Source organism: Geotrypetes seraphini, chromosome 11 (genome assembly GCF_902459505.1).
Source record: "Geotrypetes seraphini chromosome 11, aGeoSer1.1, whole genome shotgun sequence".
Classification (NCBI taxonomy): Eukaryota; Metazoa; Chordata; class Amphibia; order Gymnophiona; family Dermophiidae; genus Geotrypetes; species Geotrypetes seraphini.
Window position 1 is genome coordinate 111,006,277 of NC_047094.1, and position 15,519 is coordinate 111,021,795.

Sequence of the window (15,519 nt, forward strand, 5' to 3'; positions counted from 1 at the left end):
CGATCTCAGTAGCAAGATGGCGTAACACCCCTGATGAGCATGGTTCATTACTAGCATGTGATATTGAAAAATTTTGAACAACTCGTTCTACCTCTTGAATATTGGTTTCCTCAAATCTATCCCAATTAACCACAGAAGATTGTGTTGAAATCAGAGAAAAATCTACATCTGGAAAGGTTTTTACACACATCTGTTTTACTTTAAACAATTTTTTATTGATGAAAGTAGTAAACAAGACAGTTAGTTGAGGTAAGTAATAATACATATCACAATATCTGTTTTAAATGTTCAGCATACATATGAGCTGATGGATCCCCTTGCTTTATCCCAACCCCGATCTTTCAGTCAGGCCACATACTAATCTCTGCATAACTGAAGATATTCTTTCAGGGGAATCTCATAATTCTCCAAATCATCAACATCTCTAGATTTCTTCCATCTTTTTTCAGCTTTCTTAACTTCCTGCTTCACTTGGATAACAGGGGCAGAGTGCCACCCTACTGAATATATGTCTTAATTATTTGTCTTACTTCTTTCTCCGGCGCAACAATATGTAAAGCAGTTTGCAAAGAAGAGTACCAGTTCTGAACATCAACCTCAATATGGGTGTTCGAATCGCCTATAGAGCTCATATCCCATACTTTCCACAAATCTCTTGCCTCGAAAGATGGCCTAAATGGCACAGCACCTTTATAAACTGTTAATATATCTCGTATCAAAACCTTCATGTGTAGCAGTTGATGAGCAGACCAGATCATCTCCTCTACACCAAACTCAATAATTGAGACAACACTTGAGTCTACTGGGAGAAATATTAAATCCAAAATGTGCCCTGCTTCATGAGTTATTACCTCTACTATCTGCTTCAACTGAACCGACTTCATAAGTTGCAAAAACAAATAATCCTCTTCCAACATATCTGGTTCAATTCTCTCTAAATATTTAAAGGAGATTTTGAAGATTGCTCCACCACCACCTATACTGTGAGTATATTATGCTCCTGTTTCTCTTGGGACTGTTTTTATAGATGGGACTAATTTGGTAGATTCATTAGGTATTTCTAAAAATTTAAATGAGCAACTTGATAATACATCTAGTCACTGTAAATCAGCAACTTTTATTGGCGTTTTTGAAAATATGGTAGCAAGTGATATGGTCCTGCATAATTATTTTTTAGTAGATAAAATAGTTTTTTTCCGGATGTGGCTAGATCTACACAATCAAGCTGCCATCAATTTTTGCTTCTGAGGCACATAGCCTTTGAAATAGGGGCTCTGTTTTTAAAATTCCCTTGCAAATTTGTTTTATGGTATAATAATGTGAAATATATTTTTTATGAACCATCACAACTAACTTGCTTTAAACTAAAAATAAAAGCTATAAAGGTGCCAGTTCTCCCCTCCCCAGCTAAAAGCCCCCTCATGGACTTCTCCCAAAGCAATGATTGCCCTGTTGTGCTGCTGCTCCAACCATCCCCCTCCCCCCCTTACTGAAATTGTTCCATCCCCTCAACCCAAGTTCCTTCCCCAGGTAGTACTCCCTAGGTCTCACCCACCCACCCTTCCTGAAGGCCTCCCCTTCAGCCTATCTTTCATAAAATCCCTGGTCTCTACTGGTGTGATCAGCAGCAATCCCCAATTGCTCTTGCCCTCATTGGTGTCTTCTTCCAAAAGGGCACCAGTAACCCCTAGGGGTCATGTTTCACTCTGCACTATAGGGGCATCACCACTTTTGAGAGAAGTCCATGAAGGGCAGGTAGCACCTTTTATGACTTATGTATGTCATCCCAGAGCGCTGGGCCATGGCTTGGTGGTCCAGTGATCCCACACTACAATGAAACACTGCTTGCAAGCAGTGTTTTTACCACAGTCAGCAAAAACAAGGTGTGGTAAAAGCCCACCTTTTTAACACATCTTGATTACATCCCCCCAAACATTTTGTAGCCATATAATAGTATTATCTCTACCAACTACAGCATAGATTTCCAATTAGAAATTGTGGCAGGTTAACACAGTATCCTTAATATGCTTTATATGCAAAATTCCCATGATATAAGATCCATGTCATTAGGACACCAGATTTCCTGGTATAAAAGCATGCTTAAATAAACCTGAAAATGGAGAGCTCATTAAAAAGTGAGGATGGAGAAAAAGTTAATTAAAAAAAAAAAGCATACAAAAGCACCTCAAATGTTTACCTCTGGTCTCTCCGAGACATATTTGGCGCAGTAGCGAATGAATCGGATAGCCTCCATACTGGTGTCAGGAAACGCAGCATTGCAGGCAAATTCAGATAAGCATTTTATGCAATCCTGAAATGAATCTATTGCAGCTGGGAAATGTTGCTGGAAAATATGTGCTGAAGAAGAAAAAGAAACTCGTTAGAATTGTTTTATAACATCAACCCTATTTTCCTTGTTTTTTTAAACTATTTTGTCTGTCAAGGTTACTTAAAAGCACAAGGGATTTTTGCCCTTCAAAGAGTACCAACAGTTGATGGATTTTTCTGATATCCTACAATACAGATTTTATTTCATTAATTTATTTTATTTAATTTAAACCTTTCAAAATCATCCTTTTTAGGACTCAAGCAAGCTTCCTATTTGCTAAAGGTAACCAGATAGCTCCATGTCATAATGGACATGGAAAATTGTGTTTCTTACTGATAATTTTCTTTCCCTTAGTCATGCCTCATCAGTCCAGAATAAAAGGGTTATGTCCATCTATCAGTGGATGGAGATAGAGAAAAATAGTCCCAAGTGCTTCGTCCTTTAAAGGTATCGTGTAGCCTGGAACGTTAAGTATTTTGAATAGCCCAAAAATGGTGCTCATAACTATAGTCGACAACTGAAAAAGACAAAAGCCAACATGCCACTGAGGCTATACTGTTATTATAGAATAGTAGCATAGTAAATGACGGCAGATAAAGATCTGAAGGGTCCAGGTTCCAAATGCTTAAGTTGCCATCCAAGCTCACTCCAGCCTATCCAACAATCCCATTGTTTGCAGGATATCTACTGAAAAGCCTGGCCAGTAACATCATCATGTTCCATATTGATGCCCACCCCAGCCCATCCTACACCGAATCACCATATATGGGACACAGACCGTGTAGGTCTGTCCAATACTGGCCTTAGTTCTTTAATTTACATTCTTTGTTTTCTAATTAGAGATCCTCTATTTTTATCCCACGCTTTTTTTAAATTCCATCACTGTTTTCCTCTCCACCACTTCCCTCGGGAGGGCATTCCAGATATCTACCACCCTCTCCATGAAGAATTTCCTAACATTGCTCCTAAGTCTTCCTCCCTGTAAACTCAAATTATGCCCTCTAGTTTTACCATTTTTCTTCTCTGGAAAAGACAGTTCTATATTAATACCTTTCACGTATTTAAACATCTGTATCAATCTCCCCTGTCCCTCCTCTCCTCCAGAGTATACTTATTTAGGTCTTACAGTCTTCTTCTCATACTTCTTTTTACTCAAAATCCTTACCATTTTCATCGCCTTCCTCTGGACCACTTTAAGCCTTTTCATATCCTTTGCCAGATACGGCCTCCAAAACTGAACACAATAGTTTAAGTATGGCCTCACCAATAACCTATACTGGGGCATCAACACCTTCCTTCTTCTGCTGGTTACTCCTCTTTCTATACTCTCTCACTCCTAAAGGTATGAGCATATGATTGATTAAAGAGGTGGATGTATGAGTAACAAAGGGCCTGATGTTGCTGCACAAGCCATGGAGATTGATGGTGTTCAAAGTTGGTGGGAGGGGGGATATTAGGAGGAAGTCAGGGGGTTGCTGGGTTGGTTGGTTGGTTGAGAGAATAGGGAGGGGTGGGGCGGATTGGGGTGCATATATGAGCTGCAACTGCTAAGAGAGGTGCACTGTTAAACTGTTGCTGGTATGTACTCAAGGTGTTAATATAAAAACAATATTTCTGAGCTCATGAAGGGGAGAGACACTGCTAAAGTGCTGTTGCAGTTTAATGTGAATGGTTTGAATATACCTTGTAGCTATTGTTAAAAGAACTTAAATGATTGCATGTGGGTAATTGCTTTGTGCAAGAGATAAGATTTTATGAAAGTGAGGGAAAAATCTTATACATTTCCATGAATACCCTATTAGATTTTGGGCCTCCAACAAAAAAGAATACAGGAGTTGGGATATTAATCGCAAAAAATCTTAAAGTGCTTACGGACAAAGAGTGTGTGTGTGTGTGGGGGGGGGGTGATGGGGTAAATGGTTAATACGAAAAAGTTTCAAGTTTAATTAAAATTTCTTATCCCGCCTAATAAGCCTTCTAGGCAGTGTACAAAATCATAAAAGCATACAATAGCTAAAATACAAATTTAAGAAAACAGAGGACAACAAAGACTTTTGGAGACATAAAACCATAACTGTCAGTTTAATAAAATGTAAGAATGTTCGCACCCCCACAATGTTAGGTGGTAGGGGTAAAGTGAAATGCGCACTGACCAACGCCAGGTCCCAGGTTCAGTTCCCTCACAGATGACTCACCAGAAAGAAGAATAAAGAAGGCATAGCCAGAGGTGTTTGCATAAAGAATATATTATAGAAATAGCCTTACAGAAAAGCAATATTTATAATCATTACAATTAAGCATTACAATTAAATAGAGAGCATAGCAGTTTCCCTGCTTTACAGAGGTCAGAGGCAAAGAGGGACATAGAAGCTTGCAGTTCTAGGAAGCTTCGTGTTCCATAGATAAAGGGAAGGATAGACAGAGAGAGGGAGAGCCAAGACAGAACCAGAATGCCAAGCAAAGAGCCAAGAGATAGCTAGATAGAAAGAGAGAGAGAGAGAGAGAGAGAGCCAAGACCCCTCTCATGATAGCTTGATAGAAAAAGAGATATTGATAGCTCCATAGAAAAAGAGAGATAACTTGATAGAGCAGAGAGCAGGCTTTTATACCTTGGAATCTTATTCTGACTAGAGAAAATATTGTATCTCCCAGTATCTTTCTGTTCAGAACTTGCAAACTGTTTGAGACAATGGTCAATTTAATTGACAAAGGAGGGTGAGATACCTGCAAGCATGGTGATGGGATTAAGTCTGTGGCTTGATCTGTGCACCATTGTCCTAAGCACCCTCTTAATCAGACATTAACACCTTTTAGCTAGTCATGATTCAATCAGGGAAACTTAACACAGTCTCCCTGCACTAAGGGTCTATCTGCCTTCCCATGCCAGAGCCAGATTGATATAATCTCCCATAGGCCTCTAGGCTGACATCTCCCATAATTTTTTTATTTTTATTTTTTGAAATGAGGGCGAGCATGTGGTACCCTTCTTTAAACAGCCTGCAATTAGCAGATGCTTCTTTTACCTCCAACAGTACGTCCCCTGTCTTGCAGAATCTCCAAGCTATGAAGATAGGTTGTATAGTCCGTAAACAGTTCCCATTACGAGTTCAAACCTCTGTCTTAGGTCGTATAGGCCATAATCTGGGCGGGGATCCCAGTATGCTTATATCTTACCCGTTGTTGAGCGAATGAACGGTGCATAAGGGATGTAGGAAGCTTTTTCAGGAGGTTCAGGTATAAAGGTACCAAGATGTCATAAGAGAGAGTATCTAAGTATGGGATATGGGAAAATATTATGTCTGACCCTGGTAATGGTAATGCAATAGGCCATGCCAAATTAAAACCAAATTAGCAAGTGTCAGAGAAGATACTGGAAATACATGTATAACTGCCTTAAAAGTTAGAAGGAACCTTGTGAGATAAAGAAAAGTACATGTGTTTCACTTTACAGCAAAGGAAAAATCATAATAATACATAGCAGAATTTGTACAATAATTAAGATAATGATAGGGTGAAGTAAAACATTAAATACGTGGTTTGCAGTGGGCGAAAACCCAAAGAAAAGTTCCCAAACTGAGACATGAGCGTCTCGTATTAAATTTTGTGCAATGTGTCCATTTTCAAAAGTGATAGTATGATTCACTTTTTTGGAGGTTTTCTGAAGTTGTTCAGTGTAAGTATGGAGTTCAGTAAAGATCAGCAGCTTTTGAAATGTCTCATTCCCCATACCAAGAGGTAGTGGATACACAGCATATGAAATAAAGTCTGGAATGTCCATAGAATAGGTTAAATAGGTGGAATTGTACAGCAAAGCGTTCTTAGGAAGGTGGCTATATCCGATGAACAGGAAACGTGTACAGCACGTGTGTAAAAGTCTTTGCAGTCAGGGTGCATGAAGATGAATTAGTCCAGCAGGAACCGGCAGTCTCTTTAAACTGGTGAGATGCACACTTGGGATGAAATGATGTTTGCACAGGATCTGATGTTTGCACAGGATCTGTCGGTCACTGGACACCCTTGAGATGAAATGATATCTGTGCATACAGGGAGGGATTTGAAAAGAGTCCCGATATCAATCAGCAGCTGTACTCTAGTGTACAATGTGTTTATTTGCAGAGTTAAATTCTGCCCTGAACACTTGACAGATGGACGCCTCAAAATTTGTGTTTTATGTTGTCTGTGCCATGTGGTCTGTCTTTTGTCTATTTGTTTTAGTTTAAGGGGTACCCCAGGATACATAACATTGGCCATTTCTAGAGCTTTTTTCCCCATTTTTTTTTAACTGGCCCAATTGCGCTATGTTCTTTTTTCCCTATAATTTGCATATGCTAAATGTAGCTTAGTTAGGGGTTATATTTTTAAGAAAAGGTTTTATTCTATAACTATACCGTATTTATTCTATGCTTCTCACTAGATTCAGTACATATTTCTGACATAATTTTTTTTATATATACATTCAGTACAGAATTATGGTCTCTCTGAAGTGCCATAATAGTTACATGCAGCACACAAAAACATATCTTTTTGGAATGTCTGATTAAGAACCTTAAGTATCTGCATATTGTCTCTCTTTTGCCATAACTATACCAAGTAAATGCATTAATATTGTTACATGTTGCCACATAGTGTGATCCAAATAAGATAGAAAATAGAGGAGAAACCATGTTGCCAGTACTGAATGTATATATATGTATATATATATACCAGTACTGGCAACATGGTTTCTCCTCCATTTTCTATCTTATTTGGATCACACTATGTGGCAACATGTAACAATATTAATGCATTTACTTGGTATAGTTATGGCAAAAGAGAGACAATATGCAGGTACTTAAGGTTCTTAATCAGACATTCCAAAAAGATATGTTTTTGTGTGCTGCATATAACTATTATGGCACTTCAGAGAGACCAAAATTCTGTACTGAATGTATATATAAAAAAAATTATGTCAGAAATATGTACTGAATCTAGTGAGAAGCATAGAATAAATACGGTATAGTTATAGAATAAAACCTTTTCTTAAAAATATAACCCCTAACTAAGCTACATTTAGCATATGCAAATTATAGGGAAAAAAGAACATAGCGCAATTGGGCCAGTTAAAAAAAAATGGGGAAAAAAGCTCTAGAAATGGCCAATGTTATGTATCCTGGGGTACCCCTTAAACTAAAACAAATAGACAAAAGACAGACCACATGGCACAGACAACATAAAACACAAATTTTGAGGCGTCCATCTGTCAAGTGTTCAGGGCAGAATTTAACTCTGCAAATAAACACATTGTACACTGGGCCTGAGAGTGTATAGTGAGCCTAACAGAGCCCTCTGATTTAGCAAATGACCCAGTTGGAGAGACACATGCTAAAGAGATAGGTCCACTCAGACCCCTCTCCTCAATCTTAGGCACCAGTTCTGTTGCTGGAGGAAGTACTGGATGCTGTGTTTGTGGTTCAGGATCTTTGCCCTCAAACAAAATTTTTGTGTACCTTTTCCCACAATCTTGTTCCCAAACTGAAACATCTGCAGCCTCTGAGTGAGGTACACTATGATCATGCTTCTGCACTGGCAGGCAACACTGTGTGGCTAACTGCACAGGAATAACCTCGTGAACCAAAGGTTTAGAAGCATTTAGAATTCCTGTACCTAATGCAAGACCAGCCACCTCAACTATTTCTTTGCCTGTATTCTCACTCGTGCTGGCAGTAGTTTCTACAATGTCTTTCATTTGTTCCTTTTGTGGGATAGACACACACTTTGAAGCTTTGTCATTTAGACCCTGAATCTCACAAATTTCCATATTTTTCTGATCTCCAGTAGGAGGAGCTCTATCTGTGAAACTGATTCTAGCCCCTGTATCAATTAACGTTAATTTATCCTGACCCTCTATGGTAGTATTAACATTGGGGCAGTCGGAAGTGTCCAATATCAAAGGTGCCACATACCTCAAGCTGAATTCTGAGTCTGACATCTTTCCCTTATCCTGCGTCTCCAAAAGTGAGTCCACAGGTAAGCGAAAGGAGTCTGGCTGGGCTGTGAAGGCCTGAGTCACCTTGGCATTCGGACACGGAGAGTCAGGACATCCCTATGGACTAGCACTGTTGTTCCTAGCTGTCAAATCACTTTTTACTCTGTCCAATTCTATCTGCATTGTGTGACGATCCTGTTTCCATTTCATTTTCTCTTTTTCTAATGCTTCTGTCTGTGCTCTGAGCTCATGGAAAGGAATGTAAGTGGAGGCATTTCTGTAACTACCTCTGCCATGCCCTTTATTTCCTGTGTGTGGTGTTTTATTGTATTGGGGTGCTCCCTCAGCACGCCACCTTCTAGCTTCTGAGACTGAAATAATTTGAGCTGGCTGGGTCTTCCACACAGACCCAATCCTGAGCAGTAAAGTGTCAAAAGGCGTAGTTTTAGGGTCCTCCGAGAACCACAGAAGGTGTTTAGTAATCTCGGGAGATAATAATTTTAATAGGAATTCTTTATGTTCTCTCTGGCCATAATCTGAGGAAATGGGCCAATGTTCATGTTCGTTAAGTACCGCGTTGATTACCCACACTCTATATGCAAACTGCTCTGGTGTATCACTTGGCAGGGGTGAAAGAGTTCTAAGTTCTTGCAAAGAGGTGCAGCGAAATAGTTGTTCGATGCCCATCTTTACAAATTGGTATGGATGAACAAGAGATCCAAATTTATAATAATGTGGACCCAGGGCTAGGTGCATAACTTTATCAAAATCTGAAGTGTTCCTTTTGTATTTCCCTAGACCCCAGTGAATCAGTATGTCAATAGCCCATTTGCACCATTCATTTATGTTAAAAGGCATAGGGCACACTTTCTCCACTATTCTTTCAATGTCACTGTCCTTCATATGTCCCTGCAGCACTACAGTTACTGGAGCTGTGTCACTTATAGGGGTACTATTGGTATTGCTCTGGCCTGGTAATGAATTTTCCTCACTTTCGTTTGTCAGTTCTTCTTCCTGTTCTACATCTGTAGCTAGTTTACCCTTTCTCTGACCTGCTACAAAAACGGTTTTCTGACTACATGGATTATATGATGATGGTGGCACAGGTGCAGACGGCAGAATAACCTGTCCCTGTGAGGCACATTTTGACTTTAAATACTTTAATTCTGCCTTGGCCTCTTCTAATTGTTCATTTACAGTTAAAAAGGAATTTGTGGCCTGAACAATTTGGGTTCTTAGCATGGATATATTAATTTGTGCCTCATCTAAGTCTTTGGACAGCTGATGGCACTGAGTGTTCAAGTCAGTATTATCTTGTCTTAGGCTAATAAGTCCTCTACAGAGGCCTTGAATGAAAAGGCATTTTCTTTTATCTGTTTTCTTTCTAAACTCCTGAGAAAGAGAAACCATTTGTTTCTGAATATCGTGCCATGTGTTTTCTGGAAAATTACCCTCATATGGACCCCCTTTCTTGTCAAAATATTTGTGTACAATATCTGTGAGTTCTTGAAAATCAAAAGGGTTCATATTTGAGGCTGCAGAAGTCTGCCTTGGTTCGTGGGCAGAGAGAATAGGCTTCTAAATGTCCCTGTCTGTGTGTAGCCTTTGAGATTGAAATGCTCCCACTTATGAAGGAGGGAGACTTTAGTTAATAGGTAGAAAATCGAGGTAAAGCGTGTTAGGCAAGAGTCATTGGCATAAATAATACACTTATGCCCACACTGGTTACTACCTGAAATTTACAGGCAGAAGTTTAGCAGGAAAAAATATAAGAAGTCTGGTAGAAGAGCAGAGGTGTCAGCTGCCAGTTCCAGTCCAGTGTGCACTGGGTCTTTCACCAGGGCAGAGACTGACAAGAAATAGAATTAAAAGCACAAGGTAAAAAAAGTAAAAGTTAGTACAGATGTGGCGTGTCTTAATTGAGTGACTGTTTTCACTTTGAACCCTGCTTTTCTTCAGAGCAGCTCAAATATTCTTACATGCAACACCCTAGCAAGCCTATAATAGCAAATCATACAATGCAAACTGGCACAGGTAACATTACAAAGACTTTGGATAGTAAAATCTCACCAAATATAAAACCCAAAATATTACTGAAACTTTTCACAATTGTGTCATCCAGTCTAAAACAATTTAAGGGTTCCAAAAGGACTTTTGATTTCTATCTCACTCTGTCTATCAATCAAAAATAGAAAGTCAATTGATATATAAAATCTCACCAAGTATAAAACCCCACAATATTACTGGAACTTTTCAACAGTGTGTCATCCAGTCTAACGTATAATCAATCTAAGGGTTTTGCAAGGACTTTTGATTTCTATATCACTCTGTCTATACATAATCCTATTGCACAGTGCATAAAAGGAGGAAAAAAAAAACTTGAATTCTACTTACCCAAATGAAATCATCAGGAAGGACCGAGACAAAGCCCCCAAAATGTCAGTTTTGTAAAATGTAAGGATGGTCGCGCCCCCACAATGTTAGGTGGTAGGGGTTAAGTGAAATGCGCACTGACCAACGCCAGGTCCCAGGTTCAGTTCCCTCACCGATGACTCACCAGGAAGTGGAATCAGAGGCACAGCCAGAGGTTTTTGCATAAAGAATATATTATAGAAATAGTCTTACAGAAAAGTAATATTTATAATCATTACAATTAAGTAGAGAGTATTACACTTAAATAGAGAGCCCAGCAGTTCCCCTGCCTTACAGAGTCCAGAAGGAATTGAGTGTGAAGTTTCAGGGAAAGGCAGAGAGAGAGAGAGAGAGGGGGATGGGGTGATGTTTCGTGTTCCATAGATAAAGAGAAGGATAGATAGAGAGATAGAGAGAGTTCAAGAGAGAACCAGAGTGCCAAGCCAAGAGCCAAGAGATAGCTAGATAGAAAGAGAGAGAGAGGGCCAAGACCCCTCTCCTGATAGCTTGATAGGAAAAGAGACACCCATAGCTCCATAGAAAAAGAGAGAGATTGATAGAGCAGAGAGCAGGCTTTTATACCTTGGAATCTTATTCTGACTAGAGAAAATATTGTATCTCCCAGTATCTTTCTATTTAGAATTTGCAAACTGTTTGAGACAATGGTCAATTTAATTGACAAAGGAGAGTGTGACATCTGCAAGCATGGTGATGGGATTAAGTCTCTGGCTTGATCTGTGCACCATTGTCCTAAGCACCCTCTTAATCAGACATTAACACCTTTTAGCTAGTCATGATTCAATCAGGGAAACTTAACACAGTCTCCCTGCACTAAGGGTCTATCTGCCTTCCCATGCCAGAGCCAGATTGATATAATCTCCCATAGGCCTCTAGGCTGACAATAACGAATGGAAACAAAAGGATAATGGGTAAGAACTATAAAGGATAACAATTTAGGGGAAACAGTAGGAGGGGAAGTAGAAATAGAATCATTCTAGATTGCCCTTAAAAGGGCAGTTAAATCTCAAAGGCATCAATGAAAAGAAATGTCTTTAGCTTTATCTTGAATTGATTAAGAATTGATTCTTCGCATAAATAAGCTGGGATACTATTCCAAAGAGAAGGAGCAGTCACGGAAAAAATGGAAGATCGCATTGTGTTTATGTACTTTACTGACGGAACGGAGAGAAGATTTTGGGCTGATGATCGAAGGGTCTTAGAAGGGTTATGTGGGATAAAAAGATTATTAATGAATTAGTGACACTAGTGAATGTGTATGCTCCCAACTCACATCAGGGGCAATTTTTGGAGACCTTATTAGGTCAAGTATTAGCTGTGAAAAGGGGAGCACTTTTTGTGGGTACAAATTTTAACCTGGCAATGAGTCCAATAAGGATTGTTTTTAAGGGGTTGGACTGATTATTGTTTGTGCACCTTTTGAGCATATGTTTTATTAAGAGGGATTTGGGGAATAGGGGTACATGTGGTTATAATCGGATGTTACATGATACAGTCCATTAGCGTAGCAGAGTTCATGTGCCTTAATGCTCTGTATTTTGTGGTGTTCATCTTTTTTTAAATTTTATTTATTATAACTTTTTCACAAGTATAACAGCTTGTTTAAGGAAATACAGAGCCATAATCCAACATGAAAATAAATCTAAGCACAAATTAAGAAGTAATAACAATCTTATGGAAATAGCTCTTCATTAGACTACAAACAGAAGGAAAGGAGGAATCAAAATTACCGAGAGATAAGTCACAGGAAACTATTGTGGTGTTCATCTTAATACATGGAAGCTTCATGTCCATCGGCAAGGAAGAAAAAATAGCGACTTACCACAGTAAGTAAAACTAAAGCAGGAAAAGTAAATACATGCTTGCTTTTCAGGAGACTGTCACGCACAAAAGTTCCAATAAACATTTGCCTCATTTCATAAGCCAGTGTCATATCAGAGGTGAGAAGTAGAGCAGGGGGGTTGGAACTGACACCACCATATGTCACCCAAGCTGGGAGATAAAGGACCCAGAAGCTCAGTGAGAAAGTTCAGACTATAAACTGAGCAAAGATGACTGGCATAACCCCCTGCTCAATTGTCATCCAGAATTAACTGCGTCAGGAGCTACCAGACAAGCACCAAGAAGGAGCTGAACCATTCACTTGGAGACAGAGAAAAATACTGAGCATTGCAGGCCGCACAATACCATTAAAGGGCAAAGCTCTTGGGACTATTTTTTTTCTGTCTCCATCCTCTGGTAGATGGATATAACCCATTCGTTCTGGACTGGTCTGGCACAGACGTAATGGAATAAAGTCAGTCCTGTTCTGACACATTACCTTGTAAGGATTTATAGATCCAATTTCTCCAAGTAAATCAGGTCAATGCATTTAATCTAATCTAATCTGAGATATATGAATCACGCTATGCCTAAAGAGGTTTAAGGCGACTTACAGTGCAATTTTTAAAAAACATACACTTTAGTACAATGCTATAGGAGGGTACATGACAAAACTGATGAGGGGTAGGTACAAAAGATGTGAGTTAATACTGTTAGAAAGAAGATGCTGTGAGAAGATTGTCTTACAGTGCAATTTAGAGAAAATACAATTCAATACAGTACTAGGATGTTACAGAAGGTACATTACAAAGCTTTTTAATAAAAAAGACAAAGACTCTATTTTGTTACTGCACATTAATTGTCAAAATGAGACTCAAGAAGGTTCACTAGGAGTGTACATCATGGCACTCAGAGCTAACTTTTCAGAATGATTGAGGATGCTAACGCAACATAAATTACTTCTCCCTGGTTGCTGACAGCCAGAAAAGCCTGGTCAAAAACCAGCTGCTGCAGATCCTTGTGGTCTTGGGCAAATCATTTAACCCTCCACTGCTAAAGACTAGGATCAACTTACACAGATATGCCAACCAGGATGTCACCTTTGTCGGACGACACTTTGGAAAAACTGACCACTGTACCAATGATTTAATGGTGAGAATACGAAAAGGACATTTTAAGACAATCCAAGAATGCAAGATCTTTTGAAATCAAAATGATGAATTATTTTGATACCTATCAGACAGGACTTAAAGACCTTGGCTTTCTTTCATACTACAAAGAAACTTAAACTGCTTTGTCACCTCTCTATCTCCTACTTACCCCACCTCCCTCCCCCACCACTTCCTGTGAAACCATCACAGGAATGCTTTCCTGTTTCCCTTATACATACTGATATTTGTCAACATTTGCTTATTTCTGATCTGAGGAAGGGGTTATCTTCAAAAGCTAATCATAAAATGCATTACATTAGTCCAATAAAAAAAGGTTATGACCTTATTTCCTTTATGTTTATGTTTTATTTCTATATATTACCTTGAAAAGTGGACTAACAGTCACTAAACCATTTCACTCAGGTATAAACAAGTTTCAAGTTTATTAGGTGACTTGATCAATCGCTTATTCAAATATTCTAAGCGATGTACATTTAAAATTTACAATTAAAATAACAAAAAAAACAACAATTAAATAATGGATTAAATCTTCTTAAACAAATTGGAGACAGAAAAATACCCATAGAACCTGAATGTAACTCACCTCGAGTTACAATTGAGAAAGGTGCAAGTTAAATGCAAATAAAAAATACCATTTCCTATCACCAGCAATATATGCAATGTAATATACAAAATGGATGCATGACAAGTTCTGTTGTTCAATACAACATAAATTATTACTTACTAACTATGTGTCCTGCGCTCTGAAAGGTCAGCTCTACAATATTGCCATCGTGATCCGAGGCTGCTTGGTGAAACACTGCAAAGATATTCTTCCAGCCAGAACGAATATTAGCTGCCTGAGAGTTCACCATCTGAGCAATACAGCGTATCACCATGTCCCGAATAGTGGGTGATCTTAAAATAAAACAGCCAAGTTAACAAACTGTTCCAATTATTTTGTGTCTTGTTATCTATTTATTTGTTCAATTTTCTATACTGCTCTCCCCAGGGAGCTCAGAACGGTTTACATTAATTTATTCAGGTACTCAAGTATTTTCCCTGTCTGTCCCGGCAGGCTCACAATCTATCTAATGCACCTGGGGCAATGGGGGGATTAAGGGACTTGCCCAGGGTCATAAGGAGCAGTGTGGATTTGAACCCACCACCTCAGGGTGCCGAGGTTGTAGCTTCAACTACTGCGCCACACACTCCCCGCCACCCAGTATACCAATTCTTCCTTCTTTCTAACCTCTCCTTATGTAATCCTGAGCAATTTACGCACTTGTGCTTGAATTTAAACTGCAATCTTATTGTAGAAGGGCCACCATAACTATTTTAAACTACACTAGCTAAACTGACAAATGTTACTCGGAACCTTTTTTCACTTTCCATATGTCTACATATTGCACTGCATTAATACCAAGAGCTTTCTGTACACGCACACCTGTTTTTTTTCATGATGTGCTCAAACGGCCTCAAAAAATCCTTCTGGAAGCGAAAGTTGGCCAGCTCTCCTTTCTCGAGGAACTTCATGGATAGCTGTCTCAGTGAGTCTACTGCAAAAATTGCCACATCTTCATTGGGATTACATCCCACCTAACATGAGCATAACAGAGCAAAGTAGATGGTTATTGGTTAGCTTACCAAACTATTAAATAACAGAAAACAGATATCGGCAAGTAATAACAAACTTTTATTGATTATGACAGGAGTTGCCATGCAACATATTACTAACAATTGGAAAGATCACAGCAGACTTAACTTTAATTTCTGGTGGAATTCACTTTGCCATCTATACAAAATGGAACTTATAAAAGGTT

The 15,519-nt window shown here is 38.9% G+C and overlaps 1 protein-coding gene across 1 annotated transcript in view; it reads right to left on the minus strand.

Moving 5' to 3' along the window:
* ARFGEF2 (ADP ribosylation factor guanine nucleotide exchange factor 2) overlaps positions 1–15,519 on the minus strand; it is a 142,927-nt gene that overhangs the window by 44,867 nt on the left and 82,541 nt on the right. Inside the window, exons 26-28 of the mRNA XM_033963792.1 lie at positions 15,144–15,295; positions 14,442–14,614; positions 2,198–2,358 (exon numbers count right to left, since the gene is read on the minus strand). Of these exons, the coding sequence (XP_033819683.1) occupies positions 2,198–2,358; positions 14,442–14,614; positions 15,144–15,295 (486 nt within the window). The remainder of the gene's footprint in view (positions 1–2,197; positions 2,359–14,441; positions 14,615–15,143; positions 15,296–15,519) is intronic.